The sequence below is a fragment of the Vombatus ursinus genome, unplaced genomic scaffold (genome assembly GCF_900497805.2).
Source record: "Vombatus ursinus unplaced genomic scaffold, bare-nosed wombat genome assembly UNPS02014774.1, whole genome shotgun sequence".
Lineage (NCBI taxonomy): Eukaryota > Metazoa > Chordata > Mammalia > Diprotodontia > Vombatidae > Vombatus > Vombatus ursinus.
Window position 1 is genome coordinate 5260632 of NW_020954552.1, and position 16124 is coordinate 5276755.

Here is a 16124-nt window from a genome sequence, read left to right on the forward strand (position 1 = left end):
TCAGATGTCCTCTGTTGTATTCTCCATCACACTGTGAGCTGCTGGAGAGCACGGACTGGGATTTCTGCCTTTTTTTTGTATCCACTTAGCACAGGGAAGGCATATAGTAAGTGCTTAATAAATGCTTGTTGACTTTCTAAAAGGCTATGTCAAACACAAATAGAAAGGTAAATACAAAATTTCCAGGCAACACCTCCATCATGACTAAAGTCATCTTAAGCAATTTATAGCCTAATAGTATACTCTCCCTCAAACAGCAAGGCATGTTAGTATTTGCCTCCATAAAATACACCTTGATAATTATCTTTTATGACCTCACATTGCAGACTTCAAGAAACTCTCAATCTTGGAAGGCCTAAGAATGCTGTGTGGACAGAGCAGCTTTACTGACCAAAGTCAGCCTGAGGCAACAATCCAAAGAAATTTTCTAAATCTTGGTGGGTGTAGTCAACATATGGGTGGGGAGGAGGGGAAGGAGGGCAGATTAAAAGGAAAACTCTTTTAGGTGGCTAACTGGGCCACACCCACCTTTTCCAGTCTTCCCCAATTCATCTTTTGCCAGCTAGCTCCTCTTACTTAGCTCAGCCTCTTTCAATTCCCATCCCCCAGCCTTGCCTTTATTCCAACCATGAAAAAAAGTGTAAAAAATAGATCTTATTTTGTTTTAAAGCTTGGCAGCCCTCCTCACCTCATGACATGGTTTAATGTGCTGACAGGTAAGTAAAAAGATACTAAGTGTTCTGCCCTTTGCTGCAAGCCTACTGCAATAACCAAATACCTAGGGGGGAAACCCCTCCACTACAGAAGGTTGTGTGCACATAACGTGGTTAATGGCCCACAAAGTCCTTAGTAATGAGTAAATTACTTTCTAATCTCATTGCAGGCAGCCCCAGCAAGGGGACTAGGCTACAACCAGATACAAACCATTACAGGACATTTGGGGTTTAATGGGAGCAGAAAGAGGCAGCCCTGTCCAAACTTCTTTTCTGGCCAGGGGCTATGTTTTCAATTAACTTCTCCAAACCGAGAGCCCTTTCCTCAGGCTCCACGTTAACTCCCCTTTCCCCTCAAGGTCCCCATCGCCTACCTCTCCTCCCTGGCCGGACTTGGCTGGGGCTGCTTATGTTCTCAAACTCACAAGTGTGCCCTCGAAGGCTGGCAGGGAAAGGGTGCTGGGTTACCTGTGCAGCCTCTCCTCGTCGCAGGGTTCCACCTCCAAGGAAACTGAACCCCTCCCTTCTCTTTTCCCCCTCCAGAATAGCATTCAAATTCCAGCCGGCTGAGACCTCTTAGCCCCGCCCCAAGGCCCGCCCCCTGCACTGCAAGCTTTTTCAGCCCTGGGCAGGCGCCCTGCCTGCTGCCTGACCAGCCTCGCCCCCACCCTTTCCTGGCCGGTTTGGCGAGCACTAGAAGGCGCGCTTGGCCCCCGCGAGCTTCGGGCACGCGCGCTCACTCTCGTTCGCGCGGGACCTGTGGCTTTGCAGACGTCGCTCTCTCTGCCTCCCCCCTCCCTGCCGTTGCTGCAGTTTGATCCACCCCGGGGTGAGGAGGGTGGAGCGAGAAGGTGCAGCTTTCCGCGCTCTCTCTCCCTGCTGCAGTGGGCTCTGCGCTGCAATTGGAAGGCGCTGCCCCGCGACGCCCATTCGCGGGGGCTCAGTCGAGGCTGCTGTTGCTACTGCGTCCTTCCCACCTCCCCCACCCCCCGCCCCTAGCCCGCCCCTCCTCTTGGCCCTCCGCAGCGCAGCCTCTCCCGCGCCCAGCCCCCCTGGACTGAGCCCCCAGCCGAGCCCTCCTCCTCTCCAGACGGCGCCGACAGCCTGTGGGAGCCGCAGCTGTGTCAGCAGCCGGGAGAGAGGGAGAGGCCCTGCCGCACTGCTATCTGCTCGCACGCCTGCACCCCTGCACCCACCCCCCCCCCCCACTCACATCCCCGTCCCCGGCATGTCGGCTCTGGAGTGGTACGCGCACAAGTCCCTGGGCGACGGCATCTTCTGGATCCAGGAGCGCTTCTTCGAGTCCGGCAACCGCGCTAACATCTGGCTGGTGCGCGGCACGGAGCAGGACGTGGTGATCGACACCGGGCTGGGGCTTCGAAGCCTGCCCGAGTACCTGTACTCGGCCGGCCTCCTGCAGGACCCGGACAAAGGAGAGGACTTGGTGCGGCGGCCGCTGCTGGCCGTGGCCACCCACGTCCACTTTGACCACGCCGGCGGGCTCTACCAGTTTGACCAGGTAGCGGTGCACCGGGCCGAGGCGGACGCCCTGGCCCGCGGGGACAACTTTGAGACTGCGACCTGGCTGTCGGAGAGCGAGGTGGTGCGGGCTCCAAGCCCCGGCTGGAACGCCAGGCAGTTTCGAGTGCAGGCGGTGCAGCCCACCCACATCCTGCAGGAGGGTAATGGAGCGCTGGCCCCTCGGTGGGGAGAGGGGCGCGAAGGGAGGGGGAGGGTGCATGGAGCCAGGAAGAGCAGCCAGTGATCTTAGCTGAACGGAGGGCGGGGGGAGAGCGAAGGGGGTGAAAGGGACGGGGATGCTTTGCCAAGTCACCAAAATGACACTTGTCTCCATTCCTTCCCTTGGAAGGAAAAAAGATCCCTGGAGAGGCCCCTTGGGTTCCCGGGGCCCTGCAGATGGGAGGGGAAAGCGCTCTGATACAGTAGAGAGATACAATGTACTACAAGTGGAGTAGAAGACAGCTCCGCCCCCTAATTAGTTTCCGGAGCCTGGTGCAGTGGGAATGCCACAGGCTGTGAGACTTGATTTCCTGAAAGATTTCCACCCACTCATTCCCATTCTGAGCACCTGTTTGACATTTCCAGTCACTTATGGAAAAAAAAAATTTTTTTTTCGCCTCAGCCGCTTCATGATATAGACCTTCTTCCTCCTTCAGACCCTACCTTGGAACGAAGAAAAATAGTTAAATAAAACCAAAAGACAGCAACCGTTTGCCGTGTTCCCCTCCCTTCGTTTCCATTGCTATTCAAAGGGGAAATATTTTATTTGTATTCTAAGACTTTTAGTTATTGCTTTTTTAATCGGAGTTCAGATGCTTTTTAGTGTTATTGCGTTACTGTCGTCATTGGTTGTATTTCCTTGGTTCTGCTTTCTCCTTTCTGCCTCAGTAAATAACAAGTCTTTACATGTTATTCCTTATCTCCAAATGACATCCGATTCTGACCCCATATACCTTATGTTTGTTGACAGGAGCCTCGATAACTGTCTAGAAAGCACCAGCTCAGAAGTGAGAGGGCCTGGGTTCAAATTCCACCTCTCACTTCGTGTGTGACCTTGGAAAAATTAGAACTCTTGAGCCTGAATGTTTTTTAATGGACTCTAGATGCCATCTAAGGTGACTTCCAGTCGGGAGAAAATCATCCTTATTTCAATATAATTGGTTTCTTTTGTAATCTTATGTATTTTATGCCTTTAAAAATATTCTGAGAAAAAGGCCATAGACTTTGCCAGACTGCCAAGGTGGAATACAAAACCCTTGCTTGCAGGTCTAGACTGATGACAATCTTATGATTCTCATTTTTCCTCTGTCTGGGCCTGTGATTTCCTTTGGGTATGACTGCCTCTACGTCATATTTGGCTGTGCTTCTTTTTTGTAACTTAGTGTTTTCCAAGTTGCCAGGTACATTGAAAGGTTGAGTGACTTCCTTATGGCCCATAGTCATATTTGTCAGAGGGAGGATTTGAACTGAATGAAGTCTGTCCGCAAAGCCAGATCTCTGGCAATTATACCAGAACAATATTCCATTATGTTCATATGCCGCAGTTTGTTCAGTCATTCTCCAATCTTTGGGCAGACACTGGTTTAAAAAAAAAATTTTTTTTTTTGAGGCAGTCTGGATCAAGTGACCTGCCCAGAGTCACACAGCTAGTGTCTGAGGTCTCATTTGAACTCAGGTCCTCCGGACTCCAGGGTCAGTGCTTGGTCAACTGCGCCACCTAGCTGCATCTCAGGGCACTGTTTTTAAATGGAATTTTGTTTTAAGATCTACATTCTCTCCCTGCCAGCTTCCCCCACTCCCAAATTCAGAAAGCAAGAAAAATAAAACCCAGTTACAAACATGTACAGTCAAGTAAAACAAATTTCCAAGTTGGCCATGTTCTCCCCTTCCCCCCCTAAAAAAAAAGTCTCCAAAATGTGTATATCACATATTTCATCTTGAATCCTCTGGAATTGTAGTTGGTCCTTATGTTAATCGTAGTTCCTAAGTCTTTTAAAATTATCGCTGTATCACTGTTACTGTATAAATTGTTTTCCTGGTTTTGTTCAGTTCCTTAGAATCAATTCATACAGGTCTTCCCATGTTCCTCTGAAACCATCCCCTTCATCTTTTCTTATAGCACAGTAGTATTCCATCACATATATTTATCATAACTTTGTTAGCCATTACCCAGTTGATGGGTGCCCCCTCAGTTTCCAATTCTTTGCTAACCACAAAAAGAGCTGATATAAATATTTTTGTACATATGGGTATTTTTCCTCCCTCTGAGCTCTTTGGGGGTATAAAGCTTGTAGTGGTTTTGTTGGGCTAAAAGGCATGGATGGTTTAATAATTGGGGGGCATATTTCCAAATTGCTTTTGAATATGACTGGATTTCACAGCCTATTTTCCCATAAACCCTCTAGCATTTATCATTTAGCTTTTTTGTCAACTGTGTCAATATTATGGGAATGTGATGGAATCTCAGAGTTACTTTGAGTTTTTCTAAGTATTAGTGATTTAAAGGATTTTTTCATGTGACTATTGATATCTTGGATTTCTTACTTTTAAAACTGCCTAGTGATATCCTAAGACAATTTATCATTTGGGGAATAGCTCTTAATCTTATAAATTTAAGAAAATTCCCTATATATCTTAGAAATGAAGTCTTTGTCAAAGAAACTTACTGCCCATTTATCTGCTTCTATTCTAAATTTGGCTGCATTGGTTTTATTGGTGCAAAATCTTTTTGAATTTTATGTAATTAAAATTATCCATTTATCTTGTGACCTTCTTTATCTCTAATTTGGTCATGAACTCTTTCCTTTTCCATACATGTAACAGATAATTTCTTCTTTGCACCCCTAGTTTAGTTATAATATGATCCTTTGTCCAGCAAGCACTTTTAAATAAAAAAGATAATCCATGACTTACATCAGATTGAGCAACCTTAATGCCAAGTTATTTTTTTTTCCTGAAAATCTCTCCCATCAACTCAGTACATGGAATTATTAATTCCAACGTAGCCTTAGAGAATCGTTAGAGAGAGCAATGATTGAAAACTATTTATACATTTATTTTTATTTTTTTAATTAATTTTATTTTTGGTTTTCAGCAATCACTTCTATAAGCTATTGAGTTTAAAATTTTCTCTACCTCCCTTCCCAAGATGACATGCACTCTGATATAGGCCCTACATATACATTCCTATTAAACATATTTTCACATTAGTCATGTTGTAAAGAAGAATTAGAACCAATAGGAGAAACCACAAGAAAGAAGAAACAAAACAAAACAGAAGAAAAAAAAAGAGCAAATGGTATGTTTCGATCTGTATTCAAACTCCATAGTTCTTTTTCTGGATGTGAATAGCATTTTCCATCATAAAACTTCTGGATATATCGTAGATCCTCGAATTGCTGAGAAGAGTTAAGTCTATCAAAGTTAGTCCTCGCACAATGTGGCTGTTACTGTACAACTTTTTCCTGGTTCTGCTCCTTCACTCAGCATCAGTCCATACAAGTCTTTCCAGGTTTTTCTGAAGTCAGCCTGTTCATCATTTCTTATAGCACAATAGTATTCGGTTACATTCATATACCACAACTTGTTCAGCCATTCCCCAATTGATGGGCATCCCCTCGATTTCCAGTTCTTTCTTTTCCACCACAAAAAGAGCTGCTATAAATGTACATGTGGGTCCTTTTCCCATTTTTATGATTTCTTTGGGATACAGCCCTAGAAGTGCTATTGCTGGGTCAAAGTATATGCACGTTTTTATGGCTCTTTGGGCATAGTTCCAAATTGCTCTCCAGAATGGTTGGATCCGTTCACAACTCCACCAGCAATGCATTAGTGTTCTAATATTCCCACATCTTTTCCACTATTTTATACATCTATTTTCTAAAAAGATTTTTGCCTTCCTTGTTGACTCAAAGAAGACCTTTGATTGTGAGAATAGAAAACCAATAGAGTAGGCATGGCATGAACATTTAACCTACCCAAATTCAACTCCACAATTCCACTAGACACACTAGCCAAAAAAAATAGGAAAAATTACAATTTAAATAGTACCAGTTCTGGTCACTACTAAATGCAAATAGCCCATACCCAGGAATGCATGTGAGATGGAGAGGGCAGTCCTTAAGCTGGTCTCAACACATGGAAGCACTGAGTGTGATTCTAGAACATTATCTTCATTATGCCTACAAAATGGTAGAGCTAACAGCAAGTAGCCTTAGTTGGCTTTCCTAGTTTTCTCTGTTCATCTGGAAGGTCACTGCGGTGTACCTTTTTACTTTGTTGTATCTCCACTTGACTCACGGTGAAGCAGGAGTAAAAGACCATTTTCATTCTAATTTTTTTTGTGAAGCCTTTTCAAGGATATTTTTTCCTTAATTATCAGTTTTCCAGCCAGCTAAGACTCCACCTGTTTAGTTGTCTTCCTTTGAATGGAAGTTCTGACTACTTGCTTCTCTTAATTAATAATTTAACTAATGAATTGTGAAAAATAAAATTTGCATCAGTTGTTTCCATAACAACCATCTCAAGTCTCACTTGCTGTCTTAATACCCACTGCCTTCTTTTAATAAGACTTGTCTCCTTTCTAGCTGTAACTTTTTAAAGATACTGTACTATATTTTGTGTGGTTTTAAGATTTTCCAGAGTACCGTGTCATCACCTTACACAACAGAGTTTGGAATATTACTGCCCCCCCCCTCCCCCCCCGCCCTCCTTGTAAGATGCTGTTCCACTGTAGGCTGTTGAACAGTTTCTACATTTTTGCTATAACATCCATTTCCCAACTGCAAACAAGGCCTGCAAAAAGGGCCTGCTGATGAATGTCTTCTTTTCTATGAAGATGTGAGTACTGAGTAAGGTATGCATTTTGAGTAATGAAGTAGTTGTTTCTGCAAATGTTAATGTTTTTGAACTAATTTACCTAGATTTCTTTTTTTTCCCCCCAGTCTGCACTTTGTTGTAGTCAACAATGTGTGTTTTAAAAAGGCCATTTGAGCTTAGGGCCCTGTTACAAGCTATGCCCATAAAGTTAAACTATGCCAGAAGAGAGCCTGTCATCTTGATTTAATTCCAAAACTAAATGAGCTAATTGGTTACAATAGCAGTGCTACATCTGATGTATGGATAGATGTTATTCTTATAGGTAAGGAAATTGAAGCCTAATTAGGAGAAACTAGGCCGTTTTACCCTAATATGTCTTCCACTCTAAGCTATCCTCCACTCAGTTGCCGGTGATTTTCTTAAAACTCAGATCTGGCCATGTCATCCCCCTACTTAGTAGAAGAATAAGAAGGAAATAAACATTTTTATAGTGCCTCCTATGTGCTAAGCACTGTGCCAAGTGCTTTATCAATATCTCATTTGAGACTCACAACAAGCCCATTAGTTGCTGTTATTACTCCCATTTTATAATTAAGGAAATGGAGGCAAACAGGTTAAGTGACTTGCCCAGGGTCACACTCCTATTGTCTGAGGCCAGGTTTCAAGTTGGGTCTTTCCAACTGTAGGCCTAATTGTCTATCCACTGTCCCACCTAGCTGCCTCCAATAGCTTCCCATCTCCTCCAGGATCAAATATAAAATCCTTTTTGGTGTTCAGAGCTCTTCATAACCACCCTTACCTTTCCAGTTTTCTTTCACACTGCATCTGTCGTCTTCTCCCACCTTTCCACTCCCTACCCGCCTTGTAATTCTGCATTCCAGTGACACTGGCCTTCTTGCTGTTCCATCTTCAAACTGCAGACATTTCCCTTCAAGTCCTAGCTAAGTCCCATCTTCTACAGGACGTCTTTCGCATCCTCTTTTAATACTAGTGCCTTCTATCTTCTGATTATTTCCAATTTATCCTGTATATAGTTTATGCACAGTTGTTTGTATGTTGTCTCCTCCATCACACTATGAGCTTCTTGAGAGCAAGTGATTTTCTTGACTTGAGCAAGTCTTTTGACTTAACTTTTTGCTGGAATTGCCTGGGTGTGGTCTTTATGTGATGGTGAAACCAAGAAAATAAACTTACATTTACTGTTAACAGTCATTGTAATTATTACATTTATTGCAGATGTTTTATAAGAATAAAATCAAGCATTTTTTAAAAGTAATGTTTTAAGCAGTTGCTAGTTACAGCTATCCACAAATTTGAAAATGAATAAAATATTTGGAGCTCTTTGTATTTTAATGGTATAAAGGGTAGCTTTTAGAAAAGGCAAGAGAGATTCACAGAATTTTGGGAAACTTAGGCATTCTCAAGTCCATTTTTCATGGCAGTATCTATGTGGTTTTCTAAGTTTTAAGGTGTGAAGAGAAAACTTAGTATTTACAGAAACACTTGGAAAATTGATAATACTGACAAACAGCTTCTACTAACACTTCAGGAGCTGTAACTTTCAACTTTTTAAGTAATATCTAATTTCCTCCTTACCTAGAAATGTAAATTTCCTATCCCTGAAAAGTATGTCCTATTAACTTTGTGGCAAAATAGCTAGAAGATCTGGAGATAGCCAGATTTTAAAAATAGTGATGTGGAATGTTATACCTTTTTTCCTCCCAGAACTTAGTGCTAGAGAGGCAAAAAAATCATATCCACTTCATTTAGTGACCAGTTAGGTTAGTTACTTTCCCTATGCCCTACAGTTTTTGGATTGTATCTTTAGCTACACAGCTAGTAAATTATGCACAAGAAGAGTAGCTAAATCGTCACACTTATCAGTAACAGAAAATAATTCCTTTCCATTAATGGTATTATAATACCATTTTCATGGATTTCACTGAGAGTTTCATTTATGTTCAGTGTCTTTAGAGTGGGTATTATTATTTTATAGAGTGCATAAAGTAATGAACTCATTGAACCCAAATAATTCTCAAACTAATTGTGCTACCTGGTTACAGAGCTTGAGGCTTTGGATATTTTTAATTTGGGGTAGAATTACAGCTACCTCCAACATCCTTTAGGTGACCCAAGGCCACAAGTAGACTACCAGGGAATGCTGAGTCCTAATGGAAAATCAACACTGTTTCAAAAGAAACATGCCCAAAGAGTGTGTACAAAAAGAGGCATCATTGTCCAGATTCAGAGAGATAATCTGTACTCACTGTACCCATCTTTCATCAAACCATATGTTCTGTTTTGGGTGTGACATTTTAGAAAGGGTACTATCAAGCTGGAATGAGTCCAAAAGTCCATGACAAGGAACTCAAAACTATGTCACCTAAAGTTTATCCAGAAGGAGTGAAGAAGGAGACTTATCCTAGGGAAGAAGAGATTTAGGGGATGTTGGATCACTGTATTCAAAAGGTTCTCATGTGGAAGAAAGGTTGGACTTACTCTGTAGGACTTCAGAGGGCAGAGCTAGCTAGGGTTAATGATTGGAAGGCTGATTTTGCTCATTATCAGGATGAAATTTCTAAAAATTTAAATAAATTCAGAAATAAAATGGCCTAATGAAGTAGCAAGTTTTTCATTATAAACAGTGCTCAGGCAGAGCCTGGGGCTTGTGAGTGTCATAGAGGATTCTAATGCATCGGGTGGGAGGTTGGACCAGAAAGCAATTCATTCTGGCTTAGTTTGTTTGTACTTAGGTCATTTGGAGTTCTAAAGTTCAAAAAAAAAAATTAACTAAATGAACAACTAAAATGAAAACAGAATGGTGTCTCTTCCAGGATCAGCTAAAAATATTAGAACTTTGTTGCCTGGAAAGACAAAAGTCAAGAGACTGAAATTCCCTTAATAAATATTTATTGATTGGTTAACTGAAGTCATTAAAATCCCATAATGCTAAAACCAGGAGGCTTCAGTTTTCCAACCAGCAAAATGAGAGAGTTATTCTAGATCTCTAGGATATTGTTCTTTGATTCTGCAGATGGGAAAGTGGAGCAGTTTGGGATACATCTTTAATCCTTTGAATTTGTTTTCATGGTGGGCAACTTCCATTCTTGATTATGAAAGCATTTTGGTACCTTTGACACAATGTTACTTTGAACAATTGGGTTTGAAAATCCTGCACTCGTATATTTACTTTTAAGTACTTTGCCTTTAATTAGAGTGTGCTTCTCTACCGTTTGATCAGGAGGTGTCTGGATTGCTTCCCATTTGGTTGAAAACAGGATTGTCATGTTTTTTCTGTCTTTTTAACCCATTCTTTTCCACCCCCCAAAAAAACTTCACCCTCTATTAAAATAATTAAGTATAAATAATAACAACAAGGTAAGTTATTAAAGAATGCAAAGTTAAAATTGGTACCTAACTTTCCCACCATTTATTGTAGCATTGCTTTTCAACCAATGTTTAAGTAGATTTAGATTGCTTTTACTCTGGAGTCAAAATCTCCCCAGGGTATGTGCTTCTCATAGTCAAAAGCTCGTGCTCTGCTAACCTGATATAACTGTGAATAGACAAATGGCTTTGCCATTACCACTCCTCTTCCTGGCTTTTTTGCTTCTTCAATTGCAGAAAGAGCAGTTTGGTATTTCACCCTTTTAAGTAGCTGCTTACAGGAAGCTAGTTTGCAAGATGGGAGGGGGCAGGGTTGGATTAGGTTTCTTTTAGCTCCAGATAATTTGAGGTCCTGACTCGGCAGTATGTTATTGGGAGAAAATATTTGAAGTTTGATTATAATGGTCCTTACTTTGTACTGAATAAAGGAAAGTAATTTCTTTTTAAAATTGTTTTTGTATTTTAAAGTAAAATTATTTTTTATTAATCTGGCCCTCCCCTTGCCTCGTCCATTGAATAAAAAAAAAATCCTTCAATATATCTCACATAACCTAGTAAAACAAATTCCCACATTAGCCATGTCTAGAAGTTCTTGTCTTTTTCTGTATCTTAAGTTTATCACCTTTCTGTCAGACGGGTAGTGGTGTGTTTCACCTTCATTCTTTTGGCTTTGTGGTTTATCATTGCATTGTTCAGAATTCTAAAGTCTTAAGGGTAATTTCTCTCATGAAAATCCATTACACTTTCTCCTCAGAGAAACTTGATGACCTTTCCATCTTTGCCTTTTTAACATTGGTCATTTGCTCCAGTTTTCTTCCTAGCCTTATCCATACCTCTTTTATGAACAACATTTCCTTTGAAACTTCTTGGGCATCTTTGACAGCTTATGTTTAGAAGAAATGTTCCTAGAACAGAGGGGCTCATCTCTTCAGAACAAATTCTATTTTATTCTAGAATATAACTTAAAAGCTCATCTGAGTAGAGCTAGTCAAGATTTTTAGACAGCTACAAAATAGTTTCACTTCATTGCCTATGTTAGAATGAAAGACTGGGGAAACCATTGCTCTGATATAGTATGGCATTTTTGATGTTCTAATAATACTCTCATGCATAATACTCATGGTATGAACATTAGTAGGTTATTTCGAAGATCAAATGACATTATATATGCACGCTTTGACACAAAGGCTATGTGAGAGTAAAGAACTATTATTTATTGCTTAATGTGACCTTACTTAAAAGGTTTGGCCCTGTAAGTAAAAGCTTGTGAAAGTAAACTGATCCATTCTAAGCACTTTGCTTACTAAGTGGATGATTGTTGGTAGGTACCTTTCAGTGGGTCTGTACACCTGACCATTGTTAGGCTCTCCCCAGACACAGATAACTCAAAGATTACCCGCATAAACATATTTCCTACAAAAATACAACTCTTTAAGCCATTTGTATTTTGTTTAATATCTACTTTATACTAAAATGTATCACATACAAGTTAGTGAAAAGTTCAAAGCAATATAATCCCTAAGTACAAGGTAAGTATTATTATAATTAAATTTTTAAAATTTTCTTCCTTAAAAACATACTACCAGGGAAGCTAGCTATTTAGCAAGTGGATAGAGTTCAAATCTAACCTCATACATTTAATACTTGCTAGCTTTGTGACCCTAGTCAAGTCACTTAACCCCTATTACCTCGAAGTAAATACATATATATGTATATGTATGTGTGTGTGTGTATGTGTGTATAATATATATGTTTAATATGAATGTATATGTAGAGGCTATATTAGACTGCACACCATCTTGGGGAGGGGGAGAAAGTTTAAAACTCAAAATCTTATGGAAGTGAATGTTGCAAATTAAAAATAAATAAATTTTAAAAACCATACTGCAAACTCACAGGATCTAGATCTAAAAAATGCTGGTCCAGTCTCATCTTATAGATGTGTAAACTAAGTCCCAAAGAGCTTGTGAGTTGCCTATGGTTACATAGGTAGTAATTAATGGAGTTGGGATTTGAACCTAGGTTAGATGCAGTGCTTCTCCTACAGTAAATTCAATTACTGGTCAACTGTAAAAATCTCACTTACAAGACTGTGCTAGGCTTTATTCTTAGCACCTGGTTGAAAATTACCACCTATTCTAGCCTGTTAACATTTGCTTAAGGGATAGTTCTTTCCAGGATTTCTTAAAAGGTCCTCTATAAAAACCGTTTGATCACAACTGAGCAGTTTTTTGCCAAAGTTAATAAGAGTTTCTTACCCCCCATCCCCCCCACACATATTGAGGGTCAAATAAAATAAAGACAGTGATTTGTAGGTTTTCCAAAGGTACTGTATTCTTGACTTGCAAGAGAATTCTAATCCCAAAGCATTATTTCAAAGAGAGTCTTGGAATGTCTCATTCCATTTGCACTGGTACCAGTTTGAGACCTCCACCAGAAACAGAATAATGAAAAGGGACATTTGTTTGGACATTAGGCCAGAGAACTTAGTCATAAGACTTTACCTAGTACTTTTATGTGGTTATCTTCTGAAGCAAATTTCAGCCACTTGGCTCAGAGAAATAGTGTTTTCCATTTGGTTCTTTGCTGGAGGATCAGGAGTATCAATTCAAAACTAAACTTCCTATGGGGTGGCTAGTTGGCGAAGTGGGTAGAGTATCAGGCCTGGAGTCAGGAAGATAACTTTTCCTGAGTTCAAGTCTGACCTCAGACTCTTACTGGTTGTGTGACTCTGAGTAAGCCACAACCCTGTTTGCCTTTCTTTTCTCATCTGTAAAATGAATTGTAAAATGAAAGAAATGGCAAATCACGCCAATATCTGTGCCAAGAAAACCCCAAATGGGGTCATGAAGAGTCAGACCAGACTGAACAACAATGACATTCCCCCAGGGGTCCCAGTTTGAACAGCTAGGAGCTCAGGGTATTTTGTTTCTCATGTCACAGTCCTCACAGCTAAAAAAGAGTCTGTCAGGCAAATGGGCCTTAGCTATTACTGAGTGCTTTATCTTCAGGAAAGTATCCTTTGCCACCTTACTAAACTCTTTCCTTTGAGGCTCATGAAACCCCACCTCCACTGTAAAAGCTTTTGCTGCTGCTTTGAAATGGAGAAATTCTTATCCTTGTTCCTCTATCACTTACCTTCTCACTAACCCTGCTGCCTTTTTTTCAGTCTTTCAGAATGTATATTGCATTATATTTTGCTCTGGGTCTCCATTACATGCCCCCCAAACATTTTGATGCTAGTGTTTGCACAAATAATTTTATTAAATGTTTTAATGTAAATATATTACCTTAAGTTGAAGACGAGGCTTCTGAAAAATCTGGAACTATCCCTTTTGGTCAGTTACCATCTTAAATGAAGATAGAATGTAGAAAATTATCCAAAGATTTAACAGTATGATGGAACTAGATGACTAGCCCATTTATAGACTAACTTATCACTACAAATATGATCTATGAAGAGACTATAACTCCTTTGTAGTTTAAATAGGGCTTCTTAAACTTTTTTCCACTCATGACCCCTTTTCGAATTTTGGCAGCATTCATGTGCAGTGCAAAGTGTGCATGCTTTGTGTTCAGAACCACAACTGCAGTGAAGTTGTGCAGGCAACACGGGTAAGTGCTGCCAGAAACACCTTGGATTCAATTTGATTTTTAATTTGGTCATTTTGTGTTCAGAAATTTTTTATTGTTCCAAATACTTTGCAACCCCGTATGGGATCTCAACCCACAATTTAAGAAGTGCTGTTTAATAGAAGGTCTTTAAGAATTTCTGTGTCCAAAAAGTTCGTTCCCTTGCAACCAGTCTGGTAATGAGCATCTCTGAACTTAAAGGCCTTAGGGCCCACACTTGAAGTCCAGCTCAAGTTCTAACACTTATTTCGCTCTTAAAACTCACTTGGGGAAGTAATCTCATTTGTGAAACAAGGTTTGAAATGCAAATTAATTTATCTCCACCTTCTGTTGTCTTTCTCAAACCATTTAACTTTGTGTCCTTTTGCATCCATCTTTGTAACAAAGTTTGTAATGGGATTTTTATCTTTAAAATCTCTTCTCATTTCTAGGGGATGTGATCAGCCTTGGTGACAGACAGCTGACTGTTATGCACATGCCTGGTCACTCCAGGGGAAGCATCTGCTTACTGGACAAAGATCGGAAGATTCTGTTCAGTGGAGATGTTGTATATGATGGAGCAATGATTGACTGGCTTCCATACAGCCGAATCAATGATTATATTGTTACCTGTGAGCGTCTGATAGAATTGGTGGACAGCGGTGTGGTAGAGAAGGTGCTTCCTGGGCACTTCAACACCTTTGGAGCTGAAAGGCTGTATCGCTTGGCTTCCAACTATATTTCGAAAGCTGGTTTGTGTCACAAAGTTTCAACCTGCGCCATGAGATCCCTTGCAAGTTTAGCTCTGCGTGTAACCACCTCTAGGACCCCATCCTAGTTTGTATGTATTGGTTTTATCATGTAATTGATACTTTTAAAACCAAGCAGTTTTGTGGTTAAAATAATTGATTGTGATTGTTTCAAGAAGTGCTTTCTCAATATTGGGGGGGGGGGGGGCAGATTTGAGAAGGAATAAGCCAAAAGAGGGAGATTTCTTATTTTAACTTATTTACTTTCCACCAAATAATTATAGTAAGCCTCTGAAAGAAGCTAATAGCTTGCCAAAGCTGTTGCCTTTTAAATGTTTGTGGGTTTTTGTTTTGTTTTGTTTTTGGTCATTGAAACTGTGGGATGGTTGCATGGGGAAGGCATTTTGGAGAAAAGGAAAGAAGAGTTATCCATACCTGCTTTGGGAAACTCTCGTTTGATTTCTTATGTGCATTAAAGTAAGTTTTGGGTTTTTTTTTTGTGCCCCAACCCTGATGTTTTCAGTATTGTATTTAAAATGAAAGATGAAACTTCTTCAGTTTAAAATCCATTTGAACTCAATGTGAAACATATAATATAGCTATTTCTTTGAACCCTAAACATTTCACTACTGTAGGGACTGGATTCATGTGTGCCATGATTTATTTATTCTTTGTGTAACTTATTAATGAAATAGTCACTGTCTGTGGTGTGTTTATTTTATTTATTTAAAAATAGTAAAGTGCATTTGGGTTTGATGCAAGGCTTTATAAAACAAATGCTTCATTATAAAGGCTGAAAACATATTTACAGTGGAGGTGTTGTATTTTGCAAATAGTGAAGTTTTAAGTGTGTGTATTTAACTGCAAATGTTTAGATTTCTTGAAAGGACACCGTCAGGCATACTTAAAAATATATATGATTTGAAATATTTTCTTCTGGTTTGGAAGGAAAAGTGAAAACAGGTCTCTAGAGCATTCTGTCTTTGGTCAACACTTCCTATGAGATCAACTTTGGGACTCTTAAAAAATTTGTATAATCTTGACACAAGTATTTTACTTGGTCCTTTGTCCTATGTTGCATTAAAGTGCTTACTAAATTAATTTCATGGTGTAAATTAGATAGTAATCTTTCCCTGATTCACAGAACTGATTCTTGTCTGATGGATTTTGAACCACCTACAACCTTTGGCTGAAATGGAAAGATCTCATTTTCACCATCTACTCCAAACAAAAGCTAGACTAGTATTTACTGATGCATATTGGTTTGGCATATGGGGGTGTGTGTGTGTGTGTGTGTGTGTGTGTGTGTGTGTGTGTGTGTGTG

At 40.2% G+C, this 16124-nt stretch overlaps 2 protein-coding genes across 4 annotated transcripts in view; one reads left to right on the plus strand and one right to left on the minus strand.

Annotated features, from left to right (window-relative positions):
* The window catches only part of POLR3G (RNA polymerase III subunit G), a 66134-nt gene extending 64870 nt beyond the window's left edge, over positions 1–1264 (minus strand). For 2 of the 3 annotated variants that reach the window (XM_027864266.1, XM_027864265.1), the window contains exon 1: positions 1088–1168. Coding sequence is in view for 1 of the 3 variants with exons in the window: in XM_027864264.1 (XP_027720065.1) it covers positions 1182–1264 (83 nt within the window). In the remaining 2 variants the exon portion in view is untranslated. The other variant, XM_027864264.1, reaches the window with a different exon arrangement.
* Positions 1265–1793: 529 nt separating this feature from the next.
* Positions 1794–16114, plus strand: MBLAC2 (metallo-beta-lactamase domain containing 2). Its single transcript, XM_027864250.1, has 2 exons — positions 1794–2395; positions 14504–16114. Exons 1-2 carry the CDS (start codon positions 1942–1944, stop codon positions 14887–14889), a joined length of 840 nt encoding a protein of 279 aa, XP_027720051.1. The 5' UTR covers positions 1794–1941; the 3' UTR covers positions 14890–16114.
* Positions 16115–16124: the final 10 nt, after the last annotated feature.

Coding starts and splice junctions, on each gene's coding strand:
- MBLAC2 (XM_027864250.1), top strand. CDS start 1,942: ATGTCGGCTCTGGAGTGGTACGCGCACAAGTCCCTGGGCGACGGCATC. Junction 2,396..14,503: donor CACCCACATCCTGCAGGAGG/GTAATGGAGCGC, acceptor TCTCATTTCTAG/GGGATGTGATCAGCCTTGGT.